Source organism: Aulostomus chinensis, chromosome 16, assembly GCF_037954235.1.
Source record: "Aulostomus chinensis isolate RoL2024-O1b breed Wild chromosome 16, RoL_Achi_v1.0, whole genome shotgun sequence".
In the NCBI taxonomy this organism is placed as follows: domain Eukaryota; kingdom Metazoa; phylum Chordata; class Actinopteri; order Syngnathiformes; family Aulostomidae; genus Aulostomus; species Aulostomus chinensis.
Window position 1 is genome coordinate 11,991,261 of NC_141335.1, and position 27,672 is coordinate 12,018,932.

Consider the following 27,672-nt stretch of genomic DNA (forward strand, 5'->3'; position numbering starts at 1 on the left):
ACACCCCCAGACAGGAAATCCTCTCCTGAAAACTATGGTTCATATACATTTATACCAACTTCATTTCTGTGAGGAAAGCTTTCTAAATTCTCTTAAACATATATTCTTTGAAATAAGTAAATGCATGTAAAAAAAATAAACAATTTTAACTGAAATTAGCAACAAGCTACATGATACTATCCATCCATCCATTTTCTATACTGCATGGGGGGGGGGCTATACCAGCTGACTGGGTGAGAGGCAGGTTTGTGATAAGTCCAGATAAAATAAGTAAAGAGAGGTGGGACATTTGTCTCAGTTGATCCTAACTCAACAGTAAAATAAATTTCTATGATGTTATCATAATGTCCTAGACTGTGTCATAAATAGACTGGTTCCCAGTTATTTTAAATTTTTGAAAAGGTTTGATTTTTTTTAGCCTCTAATAACAAAAATGAGAGATTAAGTTATATCCCCTCCCTAAAAAATAAATGAAATCTTTGTATGGACATTGTAGTGGCGCTGCAAAAATGTCAGCTCTTCTGCAATTTTTCCCTGGGTTACAGTATGAACCCTGAAAAACACCAATACGAAGCCCTCAGGCTCAACATTCCTGATGTCTGACATTTAACTACTGAAGCAACTGTGGTTTGAAGTGCCCACCAAAAACGGAAATAAGTCCTATGACTGTCATAAATGGCCCCTATTTATTAGGAATAAACTAACAGAAGAAAGACACCGTATTTAACATACAATTTTATTTGTAGTAAATTGATCATAGAAATTAAATTCGTGAAATAATAAGACAGTTGTTATTGCTGTTATGAGGCGTGTAGACTAAAAGACAAAACTGTACATATGCGACAAACATTGTTGCTACACCACTTACATACACCAAGTAGTCAATGACAGATTAAATCATAGCATGTTACCTTTAAGGATTATTTACAACAACAAAAAATATACACTGTACATCTGTACACAAACACCACATCTGGAGGTAAGGGACAGCCTCCTGAATGACTTCATGTGTCTGACGGTAAAGAAATTACATTTAAATTTCATCCGGAGTAACGCGTCAGCTTCAGGAGCCTGCTAAACGTTCATGACAGGGGTGAGCTGTAGCAGCGAGCTCTGCGGTCTGATAGCGCTGCTCTTTGAATGTAGTTTCTCCAAGTTCTGTAAAAACCCTCTTCTCTTGAGACCCTCCAGGATGACGGTGTTACTGGAGGCAGAACTGACACGGGTCCTGCAAGGGAGGAAGAGGAGGAGAGTATGAGGTTTTAAAAAAATATGCCATTACGACGAGATCTTCATGCACCCCATCTGTCCACCTTCAGACTGGGGTTACACTGAGTTCAAAGTCAGAAAAGAAGTCTCCGCTTCCTCTTTGATTATCACATGAGAATTTAAGAGCTGCACACCAATTACAGATAATTGTCCAAACGACTCCCTTCTGTCCAAATACTGGATGTTATCATTCATTACAAGGTGTTTGTTCAGCTTTATTGCAATTCAAGGGAAGAAATGTAAATTGGAGCACAGCCAAGTACAGAGGTGTAACCTGGGGGTTACCTAACATCAGTGTAGTGTTTATTTTCTCAGTTTCAAAAGCTCTTCTAGAATATTGTGGATATGTTATGGTGTGGAGAGAGAAGAATCTAATGTGTGAAAACCTGTTTTACACTGGCCTGGGGATGAAGTTGATCCAGGCTGAGGGATTATGGGCATTTATTTAGTGGTTTTGGACCTTCTTTTTCCTTTCAAAACAAATTTTTGGCTGTAATTTCAAGATACCCTTGGCCTCATGGGGCTCTAAGAGAAAGGAAATACAATACTTTACAACAACTTATGTAACAGCAATAAAGAGAGGCACTCACCGTGGAGAATCTATACCGCTGTCTCCTGTAATGCTCTGGTTCTCTCCCAGTTCCACTGGTTCGCCCATCCCTGACCCTCTGGCTACACTGGGCATACTTAGACCAGCCCCTTGAGGCAGAGGCACTCCCTGCTCATGAAAATCATCATCCTGCACCTCCTCCACCTCAGTCGCCCAGTGAGCAGATTCACCATCCCCCTCATCAGTGGACTTGCGGATTGTTTCTGCATCCGATTCAATCTCACTGGTCTGGCAGTAGTCAAAGATGCTACTGTCCACCACCTCAGGAGGTTCAGGACAGTTCAAATTGAGGCTACACTCATGCTTTCTTTCCCCCTGAATAAAAGGTCCTTGTCTCAAGCTGGGCTCAAGGTGGGTGCCTGGAGATATAGTCCTCTGCTGCTGCTGCTGGTGGTGCCTCCATGTGGCTTCAGGTTGGCTGGGGCTGAGGGAGGCCTCCCTCTGGGCAGCTGAGTGACTGTTGAAAGTGTCTTCCCTTGAAACCTGCGTCAGTCGGACTTCAGGGGGATGAACGCTGGAACTGTAATAGTGATTGTGAGGTCCCTGGTTGTCAGATTCATAGTTATGGTGCATGGACTGCGGTTGATGGTAGTCGGCTACACCTGTATGATAAACCTTTGCAGCATCAATAATGTCCTCCTCGTTCAGACACAAGGAGCTGCAGGCATCCTCCTCTTGCTCATCTGCTCTCCGATAGAGCCTGTAGTCATCCTCTAGGAAGCCATCAGTGTCTGGCATTGAGGGAGTGCTGTCCACTTCTGGTTCTCCCAGACCCACGATCCTCTGCTCTCTGTTACTCATGGTGATGGCTCTCATCTCCTTTTGTTCCTGGGAGCTTGTGGTTTCGTAGGCCTGATGGTGAGAAGAGAGCGTCTCAAGCCTCTGAATATCTTCCCTTTGTGGATTGGAGAGTCTGAGGGAGTGCTTCCGCTGTAAAGAAGGCTTGGGCCAGGGCAGAGCTCGGTCAGATGAGTGGTGTATTACTGGTTCAGAGGAATGAAAAGGACCGGTATGGGGGTACTGTTGGGTGTTTGAGAGGCCCTCCTCTATAGATTGTGTGTTAAACTCTGCCTCTTGCAAAGGCTCATGTTTGACTTCTCTCTCCCAGGTCTCCCTGCTGTTTGCCTCCCGCTGATTTCGGACTTTGTCATCTATCCGAAGCGTACCGTTCTGTGGATACGCTGAGCTGTAGTCCAAAGGAAGCTCTCTGCTGAGCTTCATGTCTGCCTGATCTGTAAACTCCCCATGGTCATACCTGTCCTCAGATATGGGGGATTTTCCTGTATGATCGTCATCCGCTATGATGTTTTTGGCCCGATGCGGGTCCCACGATTTAGAGCGGTGACTTGTTCGTTCCTTCCTCCCTGACCCTGAAGATTTGCCCTCTCGCCTTCTATGCTCTCTGTTGATTGTAGGAGGATATACAGTTTCAGCTGGGTCTTTGTGAACCTGGAAAGGGTTTTCAATGCGTTTCTTATATAGAGATTTTCCCTCTCCAGCTCCGACGTCTTCTACTTTATCTGGTTCATCAACAGGGATTTCCACTCTGAGCCCAGTGGGGATCAAGTCCTCTCCCTCTGGAGAGTTGTCCGTACATATGGGAGCCTTACTCTTAACCCTCTCCTTCTCTCTTTCCCTGTACTTTTCTCTAGATGAGTGGAGCCTTTTCTTACTGCGAGAGGCTTTCGGACCAGATCTTTTCCCTGCCCCTGTTTTGGATGAGTGATGATGTCGAGATTTTGAGAATGCTAGGATCTCAGTAGACATTCCTTTGTCTACTCCCTTATCATCTTTGTCCATACCCCTGTCCAGCACTCGACCAAAAGCCCTGTCCCGCCTCTCTTCCAGCTTCTTCATTAACACTGTGTGACGTGACAAATTGTCAACAGTCAATTCAGGGTTTATGCGCTTGATGATGGCATGTTCCAAGTCACGGGGTAAGTTGTTTAGATCATCCTCGTCTCTGACAGGCCACTCCTCTGGTGGGAATTGACCTGAAAATGATGCATATTCCTTCTTTGGCTTCTCTTTTTTACCACCAGTCCTCCGGAACAAACTGAGACCAAACTTTCTTGCTGGCTTATTGTCCTTTTCTTTGCGGTTCGTGGCATTAGTTGTGCCAGTAGTTTTGCTGATCTCACTTGCTTGACAATCTGCCGCTGTAGAGGTGGACTGATGCTGCACGCTGGGTTTGTGGTCTGATGGCCGAGGCCACTTTAAGCTCTTTCCTGTGCATTCACTTATGGAAACAGAGACAGAATGCTGATCCGGGACTGTGGACAGAGGAACAGTTGCTGTTATGGCACTGGCGGCCATATTGGTGGATATTTGGAGTGGGCTGAAGCAGCTGCAAGACTTGCAGTGCGCCACGGGGGATGTCTGAGTGCTCTCAACACAGGCATCATTGCTCAATAGGTAAGTGATGGCTGGCGGCGATGGAGGGTCATCTGCTGAACTGGAAGTCCACCAGTTCTTCTCTCGCACCATATTGTTGGTGATGAAATAGGTCTGAGGCGTGACGATGAAGTATCCCTCACCTGTGTGGTAAATTTTGCGTTCCTTGATCAGAGTGCCAAGAGCATTGTACAGGATGTCCTGTGTGGGTATGGTTATCCCTGAGACACAGAACAAAAATGTTGAGGACAAGCTAATTCTTACACGTTAAGGTGTTTATTTTGTATGCAAAAATCATTATTTTATAATTACCTGGATGTGCTTTGCTCATGTAATTAACAAGAGCTTCCTGGGTGACAGTGATTTGAGAGGAGTTCATATCTGAGATGACTGAGCACAACACCTCAGCCAAGGGAATGAACTGGGACTGAGGAACAGGGGACATCTGCAATGGGGACAGGTCACCTGAAACACACACAGAAACCAAGAGTCAAACAGGTGAACCTACAGACGTACACACACCTGGGGTAGAAAGGTCTCTCTGACTTGTCCTGCCAGTGAAAACAACTCTGAGTACTGAAGTTGACATTCCTTCCCTAACCACTTTCTAAATCATGACCAAGGTGGTCTATTTATGCGTTGAACCATGCCTGGCTGCTTTTGAAATTCCACCAGTGCTGGGACAGACCGCAGAATTCCATTACTCCCACAAAAATGACCACAGGTCTGTTTTCTGGACAGATCAGATATCCAGCTCCCTACACGTCATGGAGGTGCCCTTCAACAAACGTGAGAGAGTGTAAGAAAAGAGACAGAGACAGTCTTGGACATGTTTTGTCTCAGAGTCTGAAATGTTCCATGTCCAACACCAAGATCCCACCACTCCTCCCAAGTCTGAGGGCAGTCAGCATTCCTCGGACATACAAACAAACTGTGGAGCCCATTAGACAACGGTCACAGGGTTTCCAAAAAAATCAAAATGAATGTTTCCAAATCACACTGGCTGTTTCACACATACAGCACACAAGCGGAATATTACAAATTAACTCCCTTAGCCAACTGTGTAACAGCTTTTTGATCCCATGATTGACTCTAAAAATCCTGATTAATATCAAATTGGTAATGATTAGACAGGAGCAGGACTGAACTGAACAAGACTGCTATATCTTTAAATTGTTCCCCCACAACAAAACAGGAATATATATATATATATATATATATATATATATATATATATATATATATATATATATATATATATATATATATATATATATATATATATATATATATATATCCCCCTCACCACAACTTTAAAACAAATGGCATCTCAAGTTAGGCCAGATCATGAAAGGAAAATTGTATATATCCCCCAAAAAAAGTGTCATTGTCAATTTTGACCACAGATACAATAATTTCAATCCCACAAGGGTCTTTAGACAAATTGCTGTTGACGTGTTGAACCAGATGGTTTGGCTTAAAAATGAAGAAATGTTTGCTTAGCTGCAGTAGCCTTAATTTAACAACAAGAGCTGTAAAAGACAGCACACTTCTGCCAAGGCTGAAAATCCATCCAATCCGATCCAATCCCCAGACCTACTTCATTTCTGCATGCTGTTTTTAACCTGAAGAAAAGAACTTCTTTATTTATACTGTTAAAACAACAACAACACACACAAAAAAACCTACAAACGAATGCCAGTAAAAAAGCCCACTACTGTTTCTTTGTGCAATCTTGCTAACTGCTATCAGGTCTCTTAAAAGACTGGTACATCACCAGAAACACCATGACTTCGACAAATCCATCACAAAGCACAGAGAGTGATATTCTCTAATCAGAATTGAGTTCAGTGAGCTCACCAAAACAAAGCTGCTGGTGAATGATTAGCATCTGGCCTGGATTAAAACCAACTCCCCTCATATGAACGCCTGACACAAGAGCATGAACTCCACCTTAGCCACAGCACTGGAAAATTACTAAAAGGTAGTCAGCTACACCTCATGAGTGTAGGGTGTAGGAGGAGACAATGAAGTGGTGAATCACACTCTTAAATGTATGCCATACTACACACACATATACTATTAATTCCAGATATTTAACCAGAGGGAGGTCCAACACCTTTCTGTGGGTTTTCTATCCGTGTTCCTGCAAACAACACTTTGTGTACCAATGTGTGAATTTGCATGTAAGCTTAAACAGCAGAATTTTACAAAAAGCTTGCACTTGATGCAAACTAAAGATTTACAACTCTCACATATGAACCACTTAAGTAGAAGACAGGGAAAATAAACAAGGAATATCTGCCATGGTGGCACATGACAGAACACACACACACACACACACACACACACACACATAGGTACCAATGGATCCAAGCAACCCTGTTAACAAGTGTGTAATCTCTTAACATCACTTAAAGATTCATTTTTACCAACAATCAAGCCGACTTCTTGGTGCTGACTCCAAAGGTCAGCCTTTATTCCTTAAACACACCTATGAATGAGTGCCTTATTTTAATAGAAATTTGAAAAGTAAGTTAAAAAAAAAAAACAATTAAAGGCACACCAGGCGGGAAGGGGGGGGGGGTGTTCTCTGTGAGACTGATCCTATGACACACAGAGGGATTGTAAAAAACATGGGCCCTCCCTCTGCTCCAGCAGAAGACATTAATCTGACTAAACCTCAGAGCGGATATCTCAATAGCCGTCTCCCCGGGCAGAGAATTAGTGCTGCTGACTTGGCTGCTCGTTGTTGTTAACTTCCAATAGGAATGTCTGCTAGGCTGTGCACATAGCAACCACCACTAACTGCTAGAGGAGGGGGAAAGATCAGCAAGGATATGATGGGGTCAGGGGCGAGGAAGGAGATGAATCAATACACAGGAATAAAGTCATTCAAAACAACTACGCCATTAAGAAAGACTTCCACACATCTTTACACAGAGGTAGTTTTGAGTTTCTGGTCCAAGCAGGATATCCTCACAGACGCCTGCTGAAATTCCTCATTTTCCTAATAGAAACAAGTTCAATCATTACATTAATTCCAGCCTGGATGCATCACAGATAAAAAAAAAAAAAAAAAAGACAACAAGACTGTTAATACACATTGTCGTGGTCGTGGTCTTCCGCTTATCCAGTTGGTCCGGGTCGCAGTGAGACAGATATTTTTTGGACTGAGCCCAGATGGGAAAATGTGGTGTGACAGAGGCATGGGTCTGGCAGAGGATTATTGAGTCTGACATTAGCAGGCGTGACGGTCAGAGAGGTTCTTGTGGTAACCGTCTCACCTCCAGGGGGAACGGACCTCTTGTGTTTGGGTAATCTAACACCAGGCCACCAACTTCACACTCTTTGTCATATGCAGCATGAATACCCTGCCAGATGCCATGGCAACAGGACCCTGTGCCATGGAGAAGAGGGAGGGAAACAGCAGTTAGAGTGTCAAACAGTGGACTGGGCTTGTGTTGACTACTTAAATGGGCATATCACCACTTCTACATGCTAATGTGACCTCATCAATTTGAAATGATAGACCACACCTGTCTAACGCCACCTTAACACAGAGATTCTGTAAAAGTCGCCTTAAAAATGACCCCACCGCTTTGCCAGTATTCTTGTTTTCATAAGTCAAAGCAATTCCTGTGTGTAATGGTGCCCCAGCACTTGTGTTTTGAACAAGCTCCCTTTCCAGAGTTCGTTTCACGCAAACTCTGAATCTGCTGGTGGTTTAGAAGTGTAACAAGCTGTTCCCTCACTCAGTCACCTTTTTTTTTTTTATACTGACAGCAAGGTATAAAAGCAATGTGATATTCCTGTCCTGAAAAACAGGCTTTACAAAACACCCAGTCCACAAACTGAGGGCGTGGAGTTTTACCAGAGAGGATATGAAATGGGAGTCCACACTCACTGGTGAGATGTAATTAAATAGGCTGGGAGCACTATCTAGTGTGTGGACTCTTATGTTCTATGTTTGAACTCGTGCTTCTGTTCTGCACCTACAACTGACTTTGAATTTTCCTTCTTGTTTACCATTTTCACAGGGTGTATGTAAAGGACCCTCGACACGGGCTTTCAGAATGGGAATAGACACTCCTTTCACCTAAGCAATTCTATAAAAGAACAGACAGAATAGGCTTTTCTACCTCAGTGGAGGTGACAGCGTCACATCGACAGTTCGGTGAAAGGGTCAGTCAGGAGAGATAATTCAGAACACTAGATGTAATAACGGTGGGACCATTTTTCTGGTGCTAGAGCCAAATCTCATTCAGTTCCATTATTGGATGGAGGATAAATCAATTTGCCCAACACCGGTGAAAAAAGCATGTTCCTCACATCTTCCAATGTGATGTTATGCAAAAATAAATGGAGACGCCACTGAGATGTTGTTTGATTTAGTATAGCAGAAGGAGGATGATATTTTTGCAACCCTATAAATCACCAGTGTCACAGTGAGAAACCTGTGTAATGTACGCTTTAGGATCGAAAAAATCATTTCAACGTTATATAAAAAGCCTGCGATTACTTACTTCAGCATTAAAAGTGACTATTCTATTTTCCATGAGATGAAGATTGGAGAACTGTGTCATAAATCTTGCTTGTGGGCATGTCAGGGGAATATAAATGAAAAATGTCTGACGCTAAATGTTCAGAATGTGGAGATGATTGACAAAGGCCCTCTCTCCTGGATCTCTTCTTGGCTGCTGATGCTGATCAGCGCCACATGTATTCACAACACCGCCTTGTATGCTGGCCTCTGAGCCGCATGAGTCCCATCTAAGTCTGATTGCATTACTTACCTAAGAGAGGGTTTTTCTCCAGGGAATCGACCTCTCCATATGTGGTTAAATGAACAGAGCATTATGTCATGCATAACGTTTGGCAGTTAAAGCCTTGTAATCTTTCAAAACTGGCCTTACTAACAGCCAGCGCCAAAGTGACGCTGTGGGCCATATTCAATCAAAATCAGATATGCAGAAACACAGCAAGCACACATGTGTGTCAATGTACATTTTAGCTATTTGTCTGGTATTTTTTCAGAATATGAGTGGAGCAGAAAATGAAACACCTGTTCAATAAGTAGACAGAAACCATCTGAACGTTCTTATTGTCCTGTCAGTAAAAATTGGGTCGACAGATGTGGAGAGACAATGACAGGAGACCAAAGACACATCTCTCTAAATATCTCTGTGTCTTCTCTTCCTGTCTCTTGGGCCCTGACTGGTTGAGAAAGTTACCTGCCCATATTGAGCCCTACTGTTTTGTTTTTTGTTGGGGAAATGTTGGGATTCTTTAAACCAAATTAATTTGTTTTCAGATCCCCCCCCCCCCCAAACTCCAGCAGTAAGTGGAGGTGGTTTGATGAAGCTTGTTGCTAGGTAGAGTATATCATAGAAGAGATGCTACCATTTCTACCGCTGACTCACCCTCAACTGAGTAATTAGTAACACTACTACGGACCTTACTAATTTGAAATCAAGTAATGGGTACAGTAATCATTACTTTTAAGGACTTATCAATAATTTGTTTACTTTTCCAGGAGTACTTGCTCAACGCTGCTGCTAACCAAGAACAAAAACTATCCACTCTGCCTCTAGTGGAGCTGCATGATGTCATGCGCTGCCTGGAGCCACTGCTGAGTCTGACAAAGGTGCCGGAGCGCTCTCTGCTAGAAGTATTACATTACACCATTTTTAAAACACTATAAGTAATGTTTTCTGTTTTATAAGCTGTAAAAAAAAAAAAAAAAAAAGTTTCTTAATATCGGAAAACATATATGCTGATACATTATATCTGTGACAGGCCAATAACGGCACATATATCAGCTGACTGATATATCGGTCGGGCCCTTCGACAGCACTTTCGGTTGGATGTATTAGCACAGGTTTTTTCTTACTGTGCAAATGAGAAACTTTTGTTTCCAGTAGGGCCATTTTCATGTCAACATGGCCTTACACAACTCAAACTGAGTCTAAATCCTTCACTTGACTTGTCACCTTCATGCTATCACAGATAAAATCTGGAACTGAAATCTCTCTCACACACACACACACATACACACACCATCTTATCTCCTCCTGTTGTCATCTAATCTTGACTACTACAGTGAGCAAACAGGCTAATCTTCTCTCCCCCTCATTAAGGACACACTGCATGCCATTCATTATGAACTTGCTATAAGACCCTCCCATGGATGGAGACCAACCCCATGAATCTCTGCTGAGATCACGATAAACATTCATGCAGTCACATTCAAGGACCCCTCCCTCGCCTTCTGATGCCTGTGTGTCTGAACTTTACGAGTTCATGTCTTTCACCTCTATAGAGCAGACAGATGTGGGTGTTGCTGTCAAACGGCCCAATAAACAGAGTGAAAAGACCCCTTCAGAGAGTAATCACAGCCCAAATGTCCTAACAACCAAGCCTCGCCTTGTCTAACAACACTGCCCTTTCCTGTCCTTCCACTCTCACACCACTTAGACCGTGTTTACAGCGAGCAGACGTAGTTAAATACTGTATGATCAATATATATAATGAACCTGTTGGCAGGATTCGACCCACAAATTGTGTCCAACACATCAATAAGCAATAAAATGCAGACAATGAACCGATCGATCCCAAACTTTATTGACTTGAAATAAAAAAACCCACTCAAACAAGAAGACGTTAGGTAAATGTTTTGCCGTATGCCGTTTAAACATTAATAAGTGAGCCATTTGGACTGTGCCCTCTTGTAATGGCTGAGCTAGTTAGACCCGAATGTTGCATTCATTAATTGAATAACGGAGAGATATTTACATCCCACATACTCTGAATGTACTGTGACTTCTCTATGACTGAAGAGGATTCACGGGCTAAAACTTTGAGCGATGAAGAGGAACACAGGGAGGCTTTGTTTTGACTCACATCACCATAGAAACTGTGGCAACGGCCAGCCACGTCCAGTCCAAAGAGTATTGTGTGTATCGCTAAAGCAGCTATAGACTTTGCAAACCAAGCCTTTAACGATAAATGTATGCTTGGCAGGAAAGTAGAAACAGCCTTTAACTGAGCTCGACTCCACGAAGCCTAAAACATCTATAATCATGTCACCACCACACATGCTGGCTGCAAATCTCTGCAGCTGCAACACCACTAATGTTTCCTCCATCTGACTCACAATAAGGACTGTTTAAACAGCGGAGGCCATAACAATGAAATGACCGAGCTCTGGACTAGTGAGCCACTTATCATCTTGTGAAACAGGAAACACCTGACCAGGTTTTTAACACGACCGGTATAAAGTGAAGAGCGAGAGAGAGACAGACATTTAGTTTATAGCACAGCCTTAAGTACTTGCTGTAATAAGACTCTAGGACATGGCAGCGTCAGGAGATAAAGCACAACTTTATCAGACGTGACAGAAATCTTTTATTCATCAGGAGTCACATGCATGTTTTTAACATTGGTTAGAATACCTTCCTCTTCCTCATCTGTTGTCAGTTTGGTTGCTAACTCCAAACCTTTTATCTCACCTTTATTAATGATCTTTTAATGGAATGTAGAAGATTTAGATTCCTACAAACATGCTCCTGCTCAGTTGTTCCGCCAGTGTGTCTTAGCTCGTGGGCGTCATCAGGGTCAGTCACATGTGTGGCCAGACTTTTTGACCTCTTCGGGATTTTTGCCTTCTTCACACCCCCTACAGCTAGGTGGCTAATCTGCTGATACACCGCAGCAGCAACTGCTGTTTCCAAGTCGTGTTCGCGCCCAATAGTCTGTTTACTTGGCGCACACTGGAGGCGAGTTGAATACATTGTTTGGATTTTTGGCTGGTTCGGCTTGCGTTCAAAAATGTGAACCTACAAACGGACAACTAATGTTACGTGTGTAATGATAGGGTGGTTTTAGTGATGCCAGCAGGTGGGAGTGTAGCTGCCAGTGACGTGTTACGAGTACAAACAGGAAGGGAGTTTGTTGTTGGAACATCAGTGGGGTATTTTCCTGCTTGTCTTGATTTGAAGCCATAATCACAAGACTGTAGTAGACGGCGAATATGAAAAACTGGTCCAACGGTAACTTGTTGACTGATAGGAGTTTTTTGACTGGTGTTTTCCCCGAGGTTCATCTTCGCTAACTTGCCTGGCAGCTGGATTTGGGAGATGCAAGATCCAATGAATATTCTTCTGACCGCATTGGTTGTGTTCGCACCAAAGTGATTCAGCTGATCAGTAGCCTTCAAAAAAGATGGGCGCGTGGTTTAGCTGTTATGAAGACTGAAGGTTCAAAACGACAGGGAAGAGGTTAGCATAGATGCTGCTCTTGCAACAGTTACATCAGAAGTGGAAAAGATTTTTTCTTTGTAAGACCAAATAACACCAGTGAAGGCTTTTCTCCACTCTTAAGGTGTTTTCACTCTTCAGCTTCAACATCAGTTCATTGACCTGACTGGTTGGAGTTAGACTGTAATAGACAGATGGTTCATCCAGTCATATACCAAATACTTGTATTTAAAGCATCAGCCCTTTTCCAAAAACTTTCTGCTGGCAACTTCTCAGATGGTTCTGTGTAACGAAATATTTGGTGTCAGGATACAATTTTAGGTCCTATCTTAAGAATTATACCATGTAAACACTGGTGTCAGTTTTCCCCTTTTTTGGATACTTAAGAACTATTTTCCTGCTGATGAAACTGGACTCTGCATATCATTTTAAAGTGCTGCGCTTAGAAATGGCAAAGTTTTCATGTACTCTTCAACATTCCAGGTATTTTCACTACAATCCACCCTCCTACCAAAACACTTCGCTTTCTAGCAGATCCACACCCAGTACTCAGGACGGATGCCAGTCATTGGGTGCAGATGAAACCCATTTCCTCCTCCTGCGTTTACCCACCTCAAGCTGCAGGAGATGCCCGTGTTTGTTATTCCTGAATTTTGACAAAGATCCCATCGAGCATCTTGCTAAATGATCAACTCCTTCCTCATGCTCCCAGAACACAGCTTTTCTTGCGTTTTGCTAACACAGAGCTGATGTTAGCAAAGCGTTCCTTTTATCAATACTAAATGAAGCAAATAAAAACCACATTTAATGCATTATAGCCTTAAATCTGTGCTGACCCATTTGTCTGACCAGAGAGCTAATGAAGACGGAAACCCAAGTAGCTGTTGACAGAGAGTATAAGCTGAGGGATACTGAGGAAACTCTTCAGCTGTTATTGTTGGCATAGCTCCACTCCCTCGCTACGGGTGAGGCCAATATTTGGGTCGATAGAGGGGCCGTCGTCGCTGATGCACACCGGGAGCGAGCTTCCTGCTCATTGGGAAAGGATGTAGAAAACAAATGGAGTACTGGGAACTATGCAGGTACACATTTCCATGCTCTCTCAGTGATGTGAGGCCAAATCTTGAGAACGGAGGAGATAAAGGACTGGTATAAGAAACCTTTTGAATGTGTAGGAAATACACAGCAAGATATTATTGATAAATTATAGATATAGATTAGGTAGATAGGTAATTAATTTAATCAATGCAATCTATAAAGGAATTTGATAGCAATATGGTTCCTTTTCTAACCATCACATTAAACCTTTCATGTTAGAACTGAATTAATCTCCAGTCAATTTACAATAAATGAAGTTAGGGTCCTTTAATTTAATCAGAGAATGATGAATACTGGCAAACTTCATACTTGGTTACCCTCAAAAACACACACCATATGGCACACAAACACCGAAACCACCCATGGAAGAGCTGGCCAGCGAGGAAGAACACCTGGATGCTGTGTTGATGTATGTTGCTGTGTCTAAAGCTAACTGACCCAAGGTGACTTGTTAGCAGCAAGGTTTTTAACCTTTGACCTTTGCTGCTCATTTAAGCTTGTGTGGACCATTTTAACCCAGTGTGGGGGTGTCATGGTTAATAAGCTAACATCTGGAAGAGTTATGACCATTAGCGGAGCATTTTGAGACTTTGACAAAATACCCTCATGAAAGGAGACACCGCGTGTGTGAAAATACAACACTTTCAAGTGAGACAGAAAAAGGGCAGAAATGAGGCTCTCAGAGTGGGCCAGCTCAGGAAATGACCTCAGAAATAAATGAAGCATTGCGGGAATGCTTCACCATCTGATGGTATGGCCAATTAAATGAAACCGTATTTTAGAAACGTCTCCAAAATTCTACAAGATGTTACCTACATTAACAGCCACAGAAGTCATTGCTGTAGCAGGAGTGAGAGTCCCTTCCATTCACGTCCATGTTCAAAGAGGACTGATTGTAGAAAGGACACAGGACACCTCATTACACCACCGGCTGAATCCATTAATGTTTAAGCTTGAGCATCAATGACCGTACTGCTGCAAGAAACAGTGAAGATACTAAATAATGTAGAACCAGCCAACAGTCTTAGTGAAGCCTCTGGTTTCAACAGGACAGCCTGCAAGGTTCTCTTTTGGGCCATTTTGGGTCTTCTTAGAATGAGCTGCCAATATTTTGGTCAATAAATATATTGTCCAGCCTCCCCAGAGCCTGACGAGAAGACAGATACACTTCTCTCCTCTGTGCTGACTTAGGGAACCACAACGACGAGCTGGCTGCTGGTTCATTTAGTACATCAAAAGGGAGTCGGTGGAGGTGTTAGGTTAACTCTGTCAAAAGTGATTTAAAAACACAATTTTCTGAAAAATTAATTTGGTCTGCATTTATGTAACAAGAATTCTGCATAACTTTCGCTACGAAGTGATAAAAAAAACAAAAAACAAACCTGAGAGTAATTTTTAGAAGTGCTCCCAAACTGAGAACTTTTCTGATTGGGTGCCGTGATTTGACAAAGCATCTCAAAATTTCAGCCGACACAATCAAACCAAAATCAGTACCTTTTTCCATTTCTTTAAGACTATCCATAACTGATGCAACCACACTACACATGAAAGTTACATAATCATCAATCTGACTTATTGGATCAACAAATAATCATTAACACTCTCTTTTTATACAGAGTCAAAAATTATACTGTAGTGGCGGTTTGCTTGTTTACATAGTTTGGCTAACAGTTAGCCACATTGCTATTTAATGTTTTCCTATGTTCCTATTTACTGTTTTCTGCAGGATTCTACATCTCAATTGTGGAATAATGTAAGAAGGAAGGATAAAGGTTCATTATTTGCAGAATTCAGTTACAGTGTTAACATCAGAATGATAAACTCCGGTCGTAAATGTGGTATTCATCTATACATGACGGCGAGGAGGAAAAGAAGAGATCATCTCAGAGTCAGAGAAGATGAACGAAAACAGCCTGCAGACATTCATGGGTTGAAGCGAGGAAGTAAACTTCAGTACCACCGAGGCCCATTCCCAGCGGGTTAACAACAGCCGTGCTTGTTCAAACACCATCCTCCTTCTCCACCATGTGAGGTGCCGGTGCCCACAGAACTATCTGTCCCCACGAAGGATGAATGAGGAGTCGAGGTAATAAATCAAACTTTGTTTTAGCACGTCTACAATTCTGCAACGCTGTCATTTAACCCTACTTGGTAAGTTCCTAAATAAGCCCCTTAATTTTGCTTTAAAAACTCAGTCATGTCCCGACCTTGTTCTGACATGAGGAAGGAAATAAAGCTGTTTGGAATTCACTGCAGCCAATATCTCATAAACTGTCCTGTTTCTAGATGACATATTTATACCAGGACAAAGTCAAGGCCTAGCCTGATATCAATCTAGCCGTTACACAGCTTCTCACTGGCCATGAAATAGGGGACATTAATTCTGGTGCTCGGCAGCCAGTCAGTGATTCACAATTCAGACAGTAAACCAGCGACCTCCGTACGCGGGTGCACACACACACACGCGCGCGCGCGCACATACACACACACGCGCGCACATACACACAGGCGCGCGCACATACACACACACAGCTGATTTAAATACAAATTGCTGTGGTGTCAAGCAAAGGACTTTAAGGAGGAGAAGGTGAAACGTCCACACAAAAACGCTTCATATTCAGCTAAGCATCACCTTTGGCCTGCTGGGTGTTTGCTAGTTGAAGCCTCAGGTCTGAAACTGTCTCACAGCAGGATGACAAGTCAACCTCGACCCCCCCCCCCCCCCCCCCCCTGCTGCTCCATGCCCTCCCAGGTCTCCCCCTGTGTGGTCTCTGCCTCCTCTTTACATTCCTCTCTTGTCTGTGCACAATCTGGCAGAGCTGGACTGATACTGGTCTGCAGGTAGACGCCAACAAAAATACGCACCCCCAAGGAGGTCATGATTTAAGTGGCATTTGTCTGTCAGTCAGCAGGATTTCACAAATACTAAGTTCCACCAAACTTAGTGGAGGGCTGTAGAATGGATCAAGGATGAATGCTTTACATTTTGGGGCAGATTCATCACAGAACCACTCCGTTGCAACAGGAACTGTTGTTGTTTTTTTTACTCTTTGATGAACATCTTAAATTTGGTCAAAAACACCTCAAGAACTTGGTGATAGATTGCTGTTTTGATTGTGAGATTTTGTTAAACAGCGTTACCATGGTGAGGTGTCCACCCTAGTAACTAAGTTCTACATAGATCTTGTCCAAACTGCCTTTGTTGACAGTCAAAGCATGAAGAACTCTACAAGCTGAATTTAAGTTATAATCATAGCACCACCCAATGGTTACAGAAGTAAACCTGGTGCAACAAATACAAAGACACACTTACAACAGGCATTCCTTATCAAAGCAGAGGGTGTAAAAGCTTGGGGACACCCTTACCCTTGTCCCCTGGAAACAACCATTGCCATGGTTACGTCAAGGCTGGTAGGCTGCATTTCTCTTTTTTTAAGTGACCACAACTAATACAGGACAAAGCAGTGCAACATAACTTTTATTTCTGTTTTCCTCATTCTATATTAATTGTTGCGCAGAGGGCTAGTGGAGTCGGTGCCGGCAGCGTTGATGCACACTTCCTGATGATTGATTCTATCATTCATTCATCGACTGGATAGGGGCTGAACCATGTAATGTGTGTTCTCTAGCGCCACCTAGTGGATGCAGGAAGGGACATTTGCACCAAAGTGCAGGAAAAAGTCCATTCCTTCGTGCAAATTAATACAATTATCCGTTTTCACCTCCTTCTCACTCTACAGAACAGCCACACACTCCAGTGTGGGAGTGAGTGAGGGCCTGCTCATCCCTGCTTGTGGCTTTAATTCAGACCCCAGCATGAAAGTGTAACAAATGTTTCTTGGAGATTTTCTATATCTGAATGCTCTCTCGTTTGAATTTAAGACCTGTGATGGAGACAAGGCAGTTGCAACAAATGGCAACTCAGAGTGTGTTTTACTTTGTCGGTGAGGAACCTGCAATGTTCTCCTCCTAACATTTGGAGGAATTCAAACACTTTCCAGCATAATTGTGCACTTTCTGAGCAGAAGGTGCCGTTTGTGTCAGAAACATCCAATCAGTACATCCCATATATATTTACTATAATCTAAAGTCTTCTAAAGTAGCAAAAATGCATATTGGCTGGTGTATCTGGTAAGAATACTGTTATTAGGTGTAAACTTCACACAGGGTTGTCATTTTCTTCTGGTGTTGTCAGACATTTACAGCCCCTGAAATTAGGCTGCTTTCAAACCCATCTGAGACATAATGACAAGATATACAAAGATTCAGTAAACATGACACTGCCTTGGCAACAATGGTGGCTGATGGGATATGTTGTCTTCTGACACAATACGGGCAATGTTTGAGGGGAGAGACATTTTAATATCATCTCTTCTGGCCGGATGAATTTGTCAGTCTTTGCACAAAAAGGAAAAGAGATGTTCAGTCACTGATGTTCAAAATAAGGCTCTAAAGTTTGCTTCATAAGGAAAATGTATGCTTCTCAACTTTGCAATATGGAAGACTTGAAACCTATCATTTACAAGAGGGTGGTCCAAACCTGCTGTCTGTGTTGGAAAAACACACTGAAAATGAATGATATTTGATGCCACAAATACCACTATTTTTCACTATTTTTTCAAGATATTTTTTGAGCTAAACCACAAAAGACAAAGATGAGTGATCTTTTCAGTTCCACAATCAAAATTTGCAGCTTTCACACATTTGTTTCCAAGCAATCACCAAATGTCTCCTATGTGACCCCTCATATTATACTATGGGTGTGATGCTCATCTTTATCTATATTGGACTTATTTGTATGCATTCGTAGCTGTGCTTCTACATTCTAACGTTCACAAATATTTATGGATCCTACTGCTGTGATGGTCAAGAGTGAGGTTACATACCAACAGCTTTAATGATAAACCCCCTGGGTGACCTCAGGGCTCTGCGCATCCACGCTTCCCTCAGCACCTCCAGGTTGTTTGCGTTCCCTTGAATGAAAAGCACCAGATTTTCCATCCATCCTTGGAAGTAAACTTCGGCTACAGCCTTGACCAATCGTTTATTCCAAAAACTGCGCAAATTCTGCGCTTTGAATTCAGCAAAGATCTCCTGTCCCGTTGTGGTGTTTGCGTTGAGTTTCCCTCCGCCGGCGCGCAGACTCTCCTCGTCTGGCCCGAAGGCGAGAGCGAGCGAAGCGGCGGAGAGCTGGACGACCCGCGGCTGCTGAGACATTTCTGACCCGCTCACCGGCTCCAGGAGGAGGGAGCTGGCATGCTAGGAGTAAAAGACACTCGTTACAAGGCTGCCTAGTCCTCTTTAAATCCAGGTAGAGCCCGGGGTTTGCCACGCATTCCCTCAGTGTGTGAACCGGAGCGCAGCGTCCGTCCTACTGGTTTCTCTCCGCGTCCAGAGCAACCAGTGACTGTGGCTGAAGGGGGAGGTAGGAGGGTCCATCAGCCCGTTGCTGCTGGTGGAACACACAGGTGGACCTCCCACTGACTCCTTACAGGTGTGTGTGTGTGTGTGTGTGTGTGTGTGTGTGTGTGTATGTGTGTGTGTGTGTGTGTGTGTGTGTGTGTGTGTGTTTTGGTTCTCCAATGCTGTCATATTTGGACCAAGGTAGCCAAGTTGCAAGATGAGCCAGAACACAGCCAGTAACCATAGACAGGTCTAAATTAAAAATGGTAACTTGAAGGATTTGGAACATTTTCAATATTTCTTCACACTCAATGGTCACTGAGTCAGTGTAATCAGATCTGATACAGCAGCTCCGCTACTTTAACGCATGTTCTATTTATATTGCAATGAATATTTGTCCCGAACATAACCCAAATTTGTTTTCAGTCCATTTCTCCTTGAGCCCTTGATTTGTGTTTAAACTGAGCACTGGTTCCACCTGATAGGGCCCACATCTGGCCCAAGTCATTAAACTTGGGCTATGTCCAGCTCAGTTCCCGGAACTGAGCCACTGGTGCCAAAAGTACCCCAGGTTAGGCCCAAAAGTGCAAGCTAATGTATGTTTATTATTGAGGTCATAGGAGATGATGGTGACGTACTGTGTGTTCGAGAAGAAGATGTTTTTAATATTCTTCCCATCTCATTTATGAAAATGGTGTGGCCAAAATATTAGAAACACCTTTAAATACTAAGTGTGTGGATTGTCAATGAAAACTGAAGTATATTATCTTTGTAAAGGCAGAATGAGTTGTTGCCAGTTAATGAAGCAGCTTCAACTCACAATGTATCAAAACACATGTTTTCTCCTCATTTGCAGTTTTATAACTGACTCTTTAAATATTCATTTGACAACAAGGACTTAACGAGAGCCAACACTGGTTCAGCAGTGAGCCGCTGCCTCAGGGAACCGATTGCCACTAAAATGAGAACCACATCCCCCTGTGCCTTCAAGAGAGGGACCCCATTAGGCTTTGCTTTTACTGAGGCTGTAACAAGCAGAATGGAGCACAGACATACACACACACACACACACACACACACACACACCTCATATATCACAGCCAAAGCTTTGGTTTCAGGAGCACTCCGGCCCCTCAGAGGCCTTGGGGCCAGTCTGCTTCACTTAGTATTAGAGCCTGAGCGGGAACAGGATATTGTGCTTCCTCTGTACATGAAAAGAATACATCAGCTCAGCCTACACAGGATGACTTATGTCCTGCAGAGACACAGCTGAAGGTTAAAACAAAGGTTTTATGAGGCATTAAAGATTTTCATGTCTTTGATAAGAAATGAGATTCAAAGATTCTCTGTGACTTGCCACTTTGAAAGTAAATTTTAAAAATTCCCATCAATCTTCGCTTGTTCTTAAACCTTCACATTTTCAAATGCGGTTGGTCAGTACATCCTGGGCTGTACCGCTTAGCGTTATCTCATGTAAGTTCTTCTAAAGACTTCTTTACGGAACATAAAACATCGCCTTTGGTTTTGAAAGTTCAAAGTACATGACTAAGAGGGAACATACCTTCTTGGTTTTGTCATGGTAACAATTCCCCATTGCTTGTTTGGTCATAAGGAAAATGTTCCCATGCGACACTTTAAGTCATGTAAAACTATTGCCTGCAGATATTTATTGTAGGGTAAAAGTTCTCCAGATACAAATATTTTGTATTTTGTGAGAACATCCTCATTGGTGTGAACGACATCATCTTGTAGCGTTCCAACGGTTCTTTGAAGGGTAGGAGGACGCTCAGGGGTTATTTGAGATGATCTGTGAATGTCTCGGGAATCATTACTAAAGGAACTTCCCAAGAATGTTTGATTTTACTGAACTTGCCAATAATGTTCCTTTTTAGTTCTGTAATTCTTTCCATCTATCGCCCTTCCATAAATGTAAGTAACATCACAAGTACTGTCTACAGAGGACATGGAGAGAATATCCTGTAAATGTTCCCCTAAAATGTTCCCTACATGTTCCCAAAACATCCTGAATGTTATATAAAAGTCCCCCCCCCCCCCCAAAAAAAAATAAATGCCCCACTGAAGGTTAGATAGTAATGAGACCATCTGGGAATTCTCTAGGAACACAACATCCTTTACACCAGGGGAGACGTTCTCAGAGTGTTCTGTCAGATTTCTGTCTGCAGTCAGACTTTATTCAATCCTATACACACGACTTTTTTTTTTTTTTTAAATCATAACAGGGATCTGTGAGGTTGAAGCCTGGTATACACCACCAGTCAAAAGTTTGGACACACCTTCTCATTTAATAGTTTTTCTTTATTTTCATGACTGTTTACATTGTAGATTCTCACTGAAGGCATCAAAACAATAAATGAACACACAAGTATGTGGCAAACAAAAATTGTTAGATAACTGTCCATCCATCTATTCATTTTCTACCGCTTATCCTGTTAGGGGATATGGGGGGGGGGGGGGGGGGGGCAGGAGCCTATCCCAGCTGCCTTCAGACAAGAGGCAGCGTTCACCCTGGATGGGTCACCAGTCCATCGCAGGACGACTCTAAATACGTTTTATATTTCAGATTCCTCAAAGTAGCCACCCTTTGTTTTGTTGACAGCGCTGCAAACCCTTGGCCTTCTCTCACTGAGCCTCCTGGAATGGTTTTCACTTCTCAGGTTCGCCTCATCAGGGTTCATTTGTGGAATTTCTTGCCATCTTAATGGGGTTTGGACCATCAGTTGTGTTGTGCAGAAGTCCTGTTGGTACTCCGCTGACAGCCCTATTTGACAACTGTTAGAATTCATATCATGGCAAGAACCAATCAGCTAAGTAAAGAGAAATGACAGCCCCTCATTACTTTAAGAACTGAGGATCAGCCAGTCTGGAGAATTCCCAAAACTTTGAATGTGTCCCCAAATGCAGTAGCAAAAGCCATCACGCTCACATGAGGACCGTCCTAGGAAAGGAAGACCAAGAGTCTCCTCTGCTGCTGACGATGAGTTCATCTGAGTCACCAGCCTCAGAAATAGCAAGTTAACAGCACCTCAGATTAGAGCCCAGATAAATGCCAGACAGAGTTCTGGTAGCAGACACATCTCTACATCAACTGTTCAGAGGAAACTGCGCCAATCAGGCCTTTATGGTCAAACAGCTGCTAAGAAACCACTACTAAGGAAAAGCAACAAGCAGAAGAGATTTGTTTGGGCCAAGAAACACAAGGAATGGACACTAGACCAGTGGACATCAGGGCTTTGGTCTGATGAGTCAAAAACTTGGGATCTTTGGTTCCACCCACCGTGTCTTTGTGCAATGCAGAAAAGGTGAATGAATGGTCTCTAGATGCATGGTTCCCGCCGTGAAGCATGAAGGAGGAGGTCTGATGGTAATGGGGTGCTTTGCTGGTGGCCCTGTTGGGGATTTATTCAAAACTGAAGGTAAACTGAACCAGCATGGCTACCACAGCATCCTGCAACAACACGCCATCCCATCCGGTTTGCGTTTAGTTGGACCATCATTTGTTTTTCAATGACCCCAAACACACCTCCAGGCTGTGTGAGGGCGATTTGACCAAGAGAGAGTGATGAGTGCTGCGCCAGATGACCTGGCCTCCACATTCACCTGACCTAAACCCAATCTAGATGGTTTGGGATGAAATGGACCGCAGAGTGAAGGCAAAAGGGCCAACAGTGCTCAGCATCTCTGGGAACTCCTTCAAGACTGTTGGAAAATCATTCCAGGTGACGACCTCGTGAAGCTCACCCAGAGAACGCCAAGAGTGTGCAAAGCCGTAATCAAAGCAAAAGGTGGCTAATTTGAAGAATCTAAAATATAAAACATTTTGATTTAATTCAAACTTTTTTGATTACTACATAATTCCATATGTGTTCCTACATAGTTATGATGCCTTCAGTGAGAATCTACAATGTAAATAGTCATGAAAATAAAGAAAACCCTTACAATCAGAAGGTGTGTCCAAACTTTTGACTGTGTGGAAAAAGTGATCGAGAACTTTTGACTTTCATGGATTGGTTTCAAGCATTTCTCTGAGTATAAAACTTGTAAAATTCTACTCATGAATGTGCAAAGCAGCTGATGCAGAATATCCAAGACGGTGTAGGGCGATGGAATGAAATGATTTTCCAGTCATAATGTTGGGTCTGAACATTTTTTTTTATGTAGTAGTAAACTTCTATCTATTAGAAACAGACGTGCGTCTGCGCACGCACGCACGCACGCACGCACACATGCACGCACACACATAACACAATTATCACAGTTACGGATATAAAGAACAAGAAAATATTGAAAAATCCAATGGGAAAATGGTGTTTGGGTCTTTTTAAACTTACAACAAAACCTTACTATTTTACCTCAGGTATCCTAGGAAAAAGCTTGTGTGTTATTACACAAACACATGAAAACATTTTTGCACTATCTGGATTAGCAGGAAGTTTGCAGAAATGCCTGCATTGTTTGATGCTGTCGATACCCTCCAGATAAAAATGTTGGCAGGAACTTTGTTTTATCTAAGCTTGGACAATGCCACTTGACCTGCCAGACTGCCCCGCATTCTAAATCTGAGGGTTCTTTCTTCCACATGTTTAGTCTGCTGGTGGGACTGATTATCAAGCAGCAAAGTTCACCAAGTTACCATAATTACATGAAATCCAGTGCTCCAGACCCTCATTTCCATACATATCTCTGCGTCTCCTTGCGCACTGAAGCAATTTCAAAGTAGTATCAGGTGTCTCTGGAGAACCAGCAACCTTGATGTGATCACATGTGTATATTTTGAATATGATAATTTCAGTGAACCCCAATCCTGAACTGAAACTTTTCAAACCGAAACATCTGGTCCTGCTAAAAGATCTTGGCTCTAAGGACATTTTCTGACTAAAATGCCTCCAGAGGGCTTCCTCTTTACATCGTGCCAAGAATAAATATGACCCAAATCATCCCTAAACCTCAGCCGAATTCCTTCTCTCCAGCCAGAATGTATACAGTATAAGGTCACCATTACTGGAACACTTCATATGTCTTACATATGCTTTAGAGAGCGTCTTTGTCGGCCAAGCATGGCCCTAAGGAATTCAAATGTGAGTTGTCAAAGAGAGGAAATGCAAAAGGTCAGTGTGTTGCCTCATATGGTGGAGGTCAGAGGTCATTCGAGTCAAGTAGAGGCCATTTATTTAGTGACTAGCCAGTGTTCAATGCTGGAAAAACTGTTTGATAGGACACATGTGAGTCATTAGGCTACAGCGCTTTAACTGATATTTTTTATTGTGGATTCAGTGACATTCAGCGGCCTAGATGTCATCTAGAGACTGCGTAAAAGAATGGAGGGAGACGGTGATGAAGTGAAGCTGAAGCCATGTGACTTAAACCTGCTTTCTCTCTGATGGCCAGTAGGGGGCATCAGTCATATTACTTTTGTGGAGATGGTTTTAAATGAGTTTATACTTTTACTCGCAAATTTCAAATCTTTTTCAGAACATCAAGATGTAACTTCGTAAATGATTACCCCCACCCTGAGTAAAATAGTTTATTAACCCAATTATATTTCAGGCAGTGGTGAGCTCTTACGTGCCAAAATGCCAAACTCAAGACTTCGTAATGGAGGACAGCAGCAGATGGTCAGTCATTTGAGTTTAGGATTTGTTGTTGTTTTTTTAAAGGAAAAAAAAACACCTCAAGCAAGCACAAAAACATTTATGTGAAATTGAGGGGGTAATTTTGTTTTGTTTTTTACCAGCTTCTCTTTTCCAATATTCAAAACTCAGCTCTTGGACCATCTCGTCTCCCTCTCATGATTGTTACATCAGCCACGTACTCTGAAGATTCAAACAGTATGTAGCCTAAATGTTACCACGTAAATATGAAGTTGGATTTATCCCATTTTTTTTCCAAGCGAAAAAGAAACACGAAAGATGAACTCTAAACAATCTCCAGTTTTGTTGGGCTATGCACTGGCCCTTTTGACGCTAAGCTAACCTGCAGCCATCAAGAAGAACCAAAACATTTACTCCAGTTTGGTTTCACAAAAGTAATGCAATGAGGCTGTTCATGTCTATGTTTTGGGAAATTCACTTTCTTGCTTTGGGTTAAAATAAAACAATCGGCACTATTCTGTCTTATCAGCTACAGAGCCAGGAGGCAGTTAGCTAAGTAGCAGAGTTCTGATCGAAAAAAGAATGAATGAAATAACGCGGTAAGATTTTGAAGAGCTGGCAGACATGTTCTCAAACTCTGGTGACAGTTAAGGCAGCTATTCTCTAACTCAAGTGTTTTACTACTTTCTGACACATTTCCCTACATTAAACCACGTCTTGCAGGTGCTGAGCATGAACTTAAGAGAACAGATGCTGTAAATTTAAGATGATAAAGTACTCTTTTTTTTGTGACTCCTTCATCAACCTTGTTTCCTTCTCCTTCTTTTGTTCATCAGTGTTTTTTCTTCTTCTTCTTTTTTTAATCTTATTGCTTGAGTGAGCATGTCCCGACATCAGTCCTGGTACTCTGTTATTACAATTTCATTATTTCAGCACTTTGTGGAGGCAGCTGAGATCAAAGGAAGAGAAGGCTGGTTTGCATTGTGTCTCTGCGGCGTGTATCGACATTTAAGACAGTGACGTATTCACGCTCGAGTGCTTCGCAGCACAAATCCATCGTGTTTTAAGTAAAACCTGCAGGACAGCGGCAGATGACAAACCTAATGGTAGTGGTTTTACTCTGAACCTGATTACTAGAGCTGGGACTGTAATTAACCCATGTTGTTTTAATATGTGTTGGACAAGGAGGATACACAGCAAAGCCTTTAAGAGGAAGGGGGACAAGCTCTCTTTAGGTTTGGAGGAGAAAAAGAAAAAATGCAGACAGACATGGCTGCAAGCACTTTGTAGGGTTTCGGAAAGTGATGAGTGATGGTTTACACCCACATCGTTATACCAAACACATACACACACTCTCAAAAGAGCCTGCGGACAAGCTGAAGATCACAGCCATGTGAGAGACGTCTACAGCTGCACTTTGAGAATGTGAGAGAGCACAGGATGGTTTGATGGTTGAGGCTCGTCTGTCCTCCGCGTGTTGTGCAGCGTTTGTGCACTGAGGTGGCACCATCAGTGTAAACGAGTTTACAGGTGCAACCTGCTCTCATCAAACACCGGCCCCCGTAAAGCCATAACAGCCCCTCGTTTTATGAACAAGTAGCTCCCTTTGTTCCACGTGACGGTTTTCTCACCGCTTTAGGAGGAGCAGACAAAACAGGGCAGGAAGTGAAGGCTGATTTATTATAACAAAGTTGTTCTGATACTCCTGAAAGCCTTTGAGACTAAATGGATGCAGAATATGAACATACTACTATCAAGCTCCGTTTCATTTCCAGAGGCGACATGGTGGTACAGTGGTCAGCACTGTCGCCTCACAGCGAAACGTTCCAGGTTCGGGTCCCGGCTCGAGCACGGGATCTTCTTATGAGGAGTGCGCATGTTCTCCCTGGGTCTGTGTGGGTTCTCTTCGGATACTCTGGGTAATGTCACTTCCTCTCACAATCCAAAGACATGCAAGAGGGGACTAGGTTAATCAGATTCTCTAAATTGAGCGTAGGCGTGGCTGTGAGTGTGAATGGTTGTTTGTCTACAGACTGGAGATCTCACCAGCCCCCCCCCCCCCCCCCCCCAGTTGGTCAGCTGGGATAGGTTTCAGCCACCCCAGCCCCCCTTAACAGATAAGCGGTATAGAAAATGGATGGATGGATGATTTCCAGAGGCCAAATGTTTGTCTTTGATTGGACTAAAGAAATTTTATGGAAATTTGTCCTGGACACAACCAGAAAAATAGAACAATATCATTAATATTCTACTAAAGACCTAGATGAGTTTTCAGGGTGCAGCATGTAGAATTTATCCCAGATAAACTCCAAAAGCAAATCACCTGCTCGTTGTATCGTGTCCTGCCTTTACAACAATCCATCCATTGTCAATCGAGGTTGATTAAGAAATGAATCAACCTTCATACTCGACTACAGGTCTTTGGGCTTGTTGGACTCCTGCTAACTCGAGATAAGATATAGATCTTTACCTTGTACACCATCTCAGTTTCTTTTGTTGACATGTTCCCATTTACAGGCCTATTTTGTGTCAGTAACGAAATGGGAAACTAAAAGAAAAAAAAATAATCACATGTGGCATTCCCCAAGGTTCACTTCTTGGGCTTCTCTTATTCAATAACTACATGTTGTCTTTGCTCAAATTATTGAATAAAATTATTAAACCAGTCGCACTTTTGATCCTTAGCCATGCGTCCTCCTGTCTCTACTTTTTGTTCATACTGTCCTGTAAATCCATGTTGAATTCCTCATTATACCTATATCATATTGTTTGCAGGTTCAAGAACCGTCTCTTAATCTTACTTCTCAACATCGGCCTTATAGACAACTTCTCCCCTTGAGGCAGATTTGTCCTGGGTTCATCTAATCCTCGCGTTCATTAATTATTTTGTGTGTGTCAGCTTCTTGGCATTGAACTTTTCTTTCTTAATGCAGCTTAACTCAGTTGCCATCAACCACTGGCAGATTTCACCAACATTAAGGTTCGCTGGGGTCTGTCATGTGTCACCTGTCACCAAATTAACATGCAGGCA

General features: G+C 42.7%; 1 protein-coding gene across 1 annotated transcript; it reads right to left on the minus strand.

Moving 5' to 3' along the window:
• Positions 1–762: 762 nt before the first annotated feature.
• Positions 763–19,005, minus strand: stox1 (storkhead box 1). The gene is made up of 4 exons (XM_086180269.1): positions 18,516–19,005; positions 4,586–4,738; positions 1,860–4,494; positions 763–1,228 (listed from the first exon to the last, which is right to left on the minus strand). The coding sequence occupies exons 1-4, from the start codon at positions 18,844–18,846 to the stop codon at positions 1,075–1,077; spliced, it is 3,273 nt and encodes a 1,090-aa protein (XP_086036395.1). The 5' UTR covers positions 18,847–19,005; the 3' UTR covers positions 763–1,074.
• Positions 19,006–27,672: the final 8,667 nt, after the last annotated feature.

Coding starts and splice junctions, on each gene's coding strand:
- stox1 (XM_086180269.1), bottom strand. CDS start 18,846: ATGTCTCAGCAGCCGCGGGTCGTCCAGCTCTCCGCCGCTTCGCTCGCT. Junction 4,739..18,515: donor GTTTATCATTAAAGCTGTTG/GTATGTAACCTC, acceptor TGTGTGTTTCAG/GTGACCTGTCCCCATTGCAG. Junction 4,495..4,585: donor CATGAGCAAAGCACATCCAG/GTAATTATAAAA, acceptor TCTGTGTCTCAG/GGATAACCATACCCACACAG.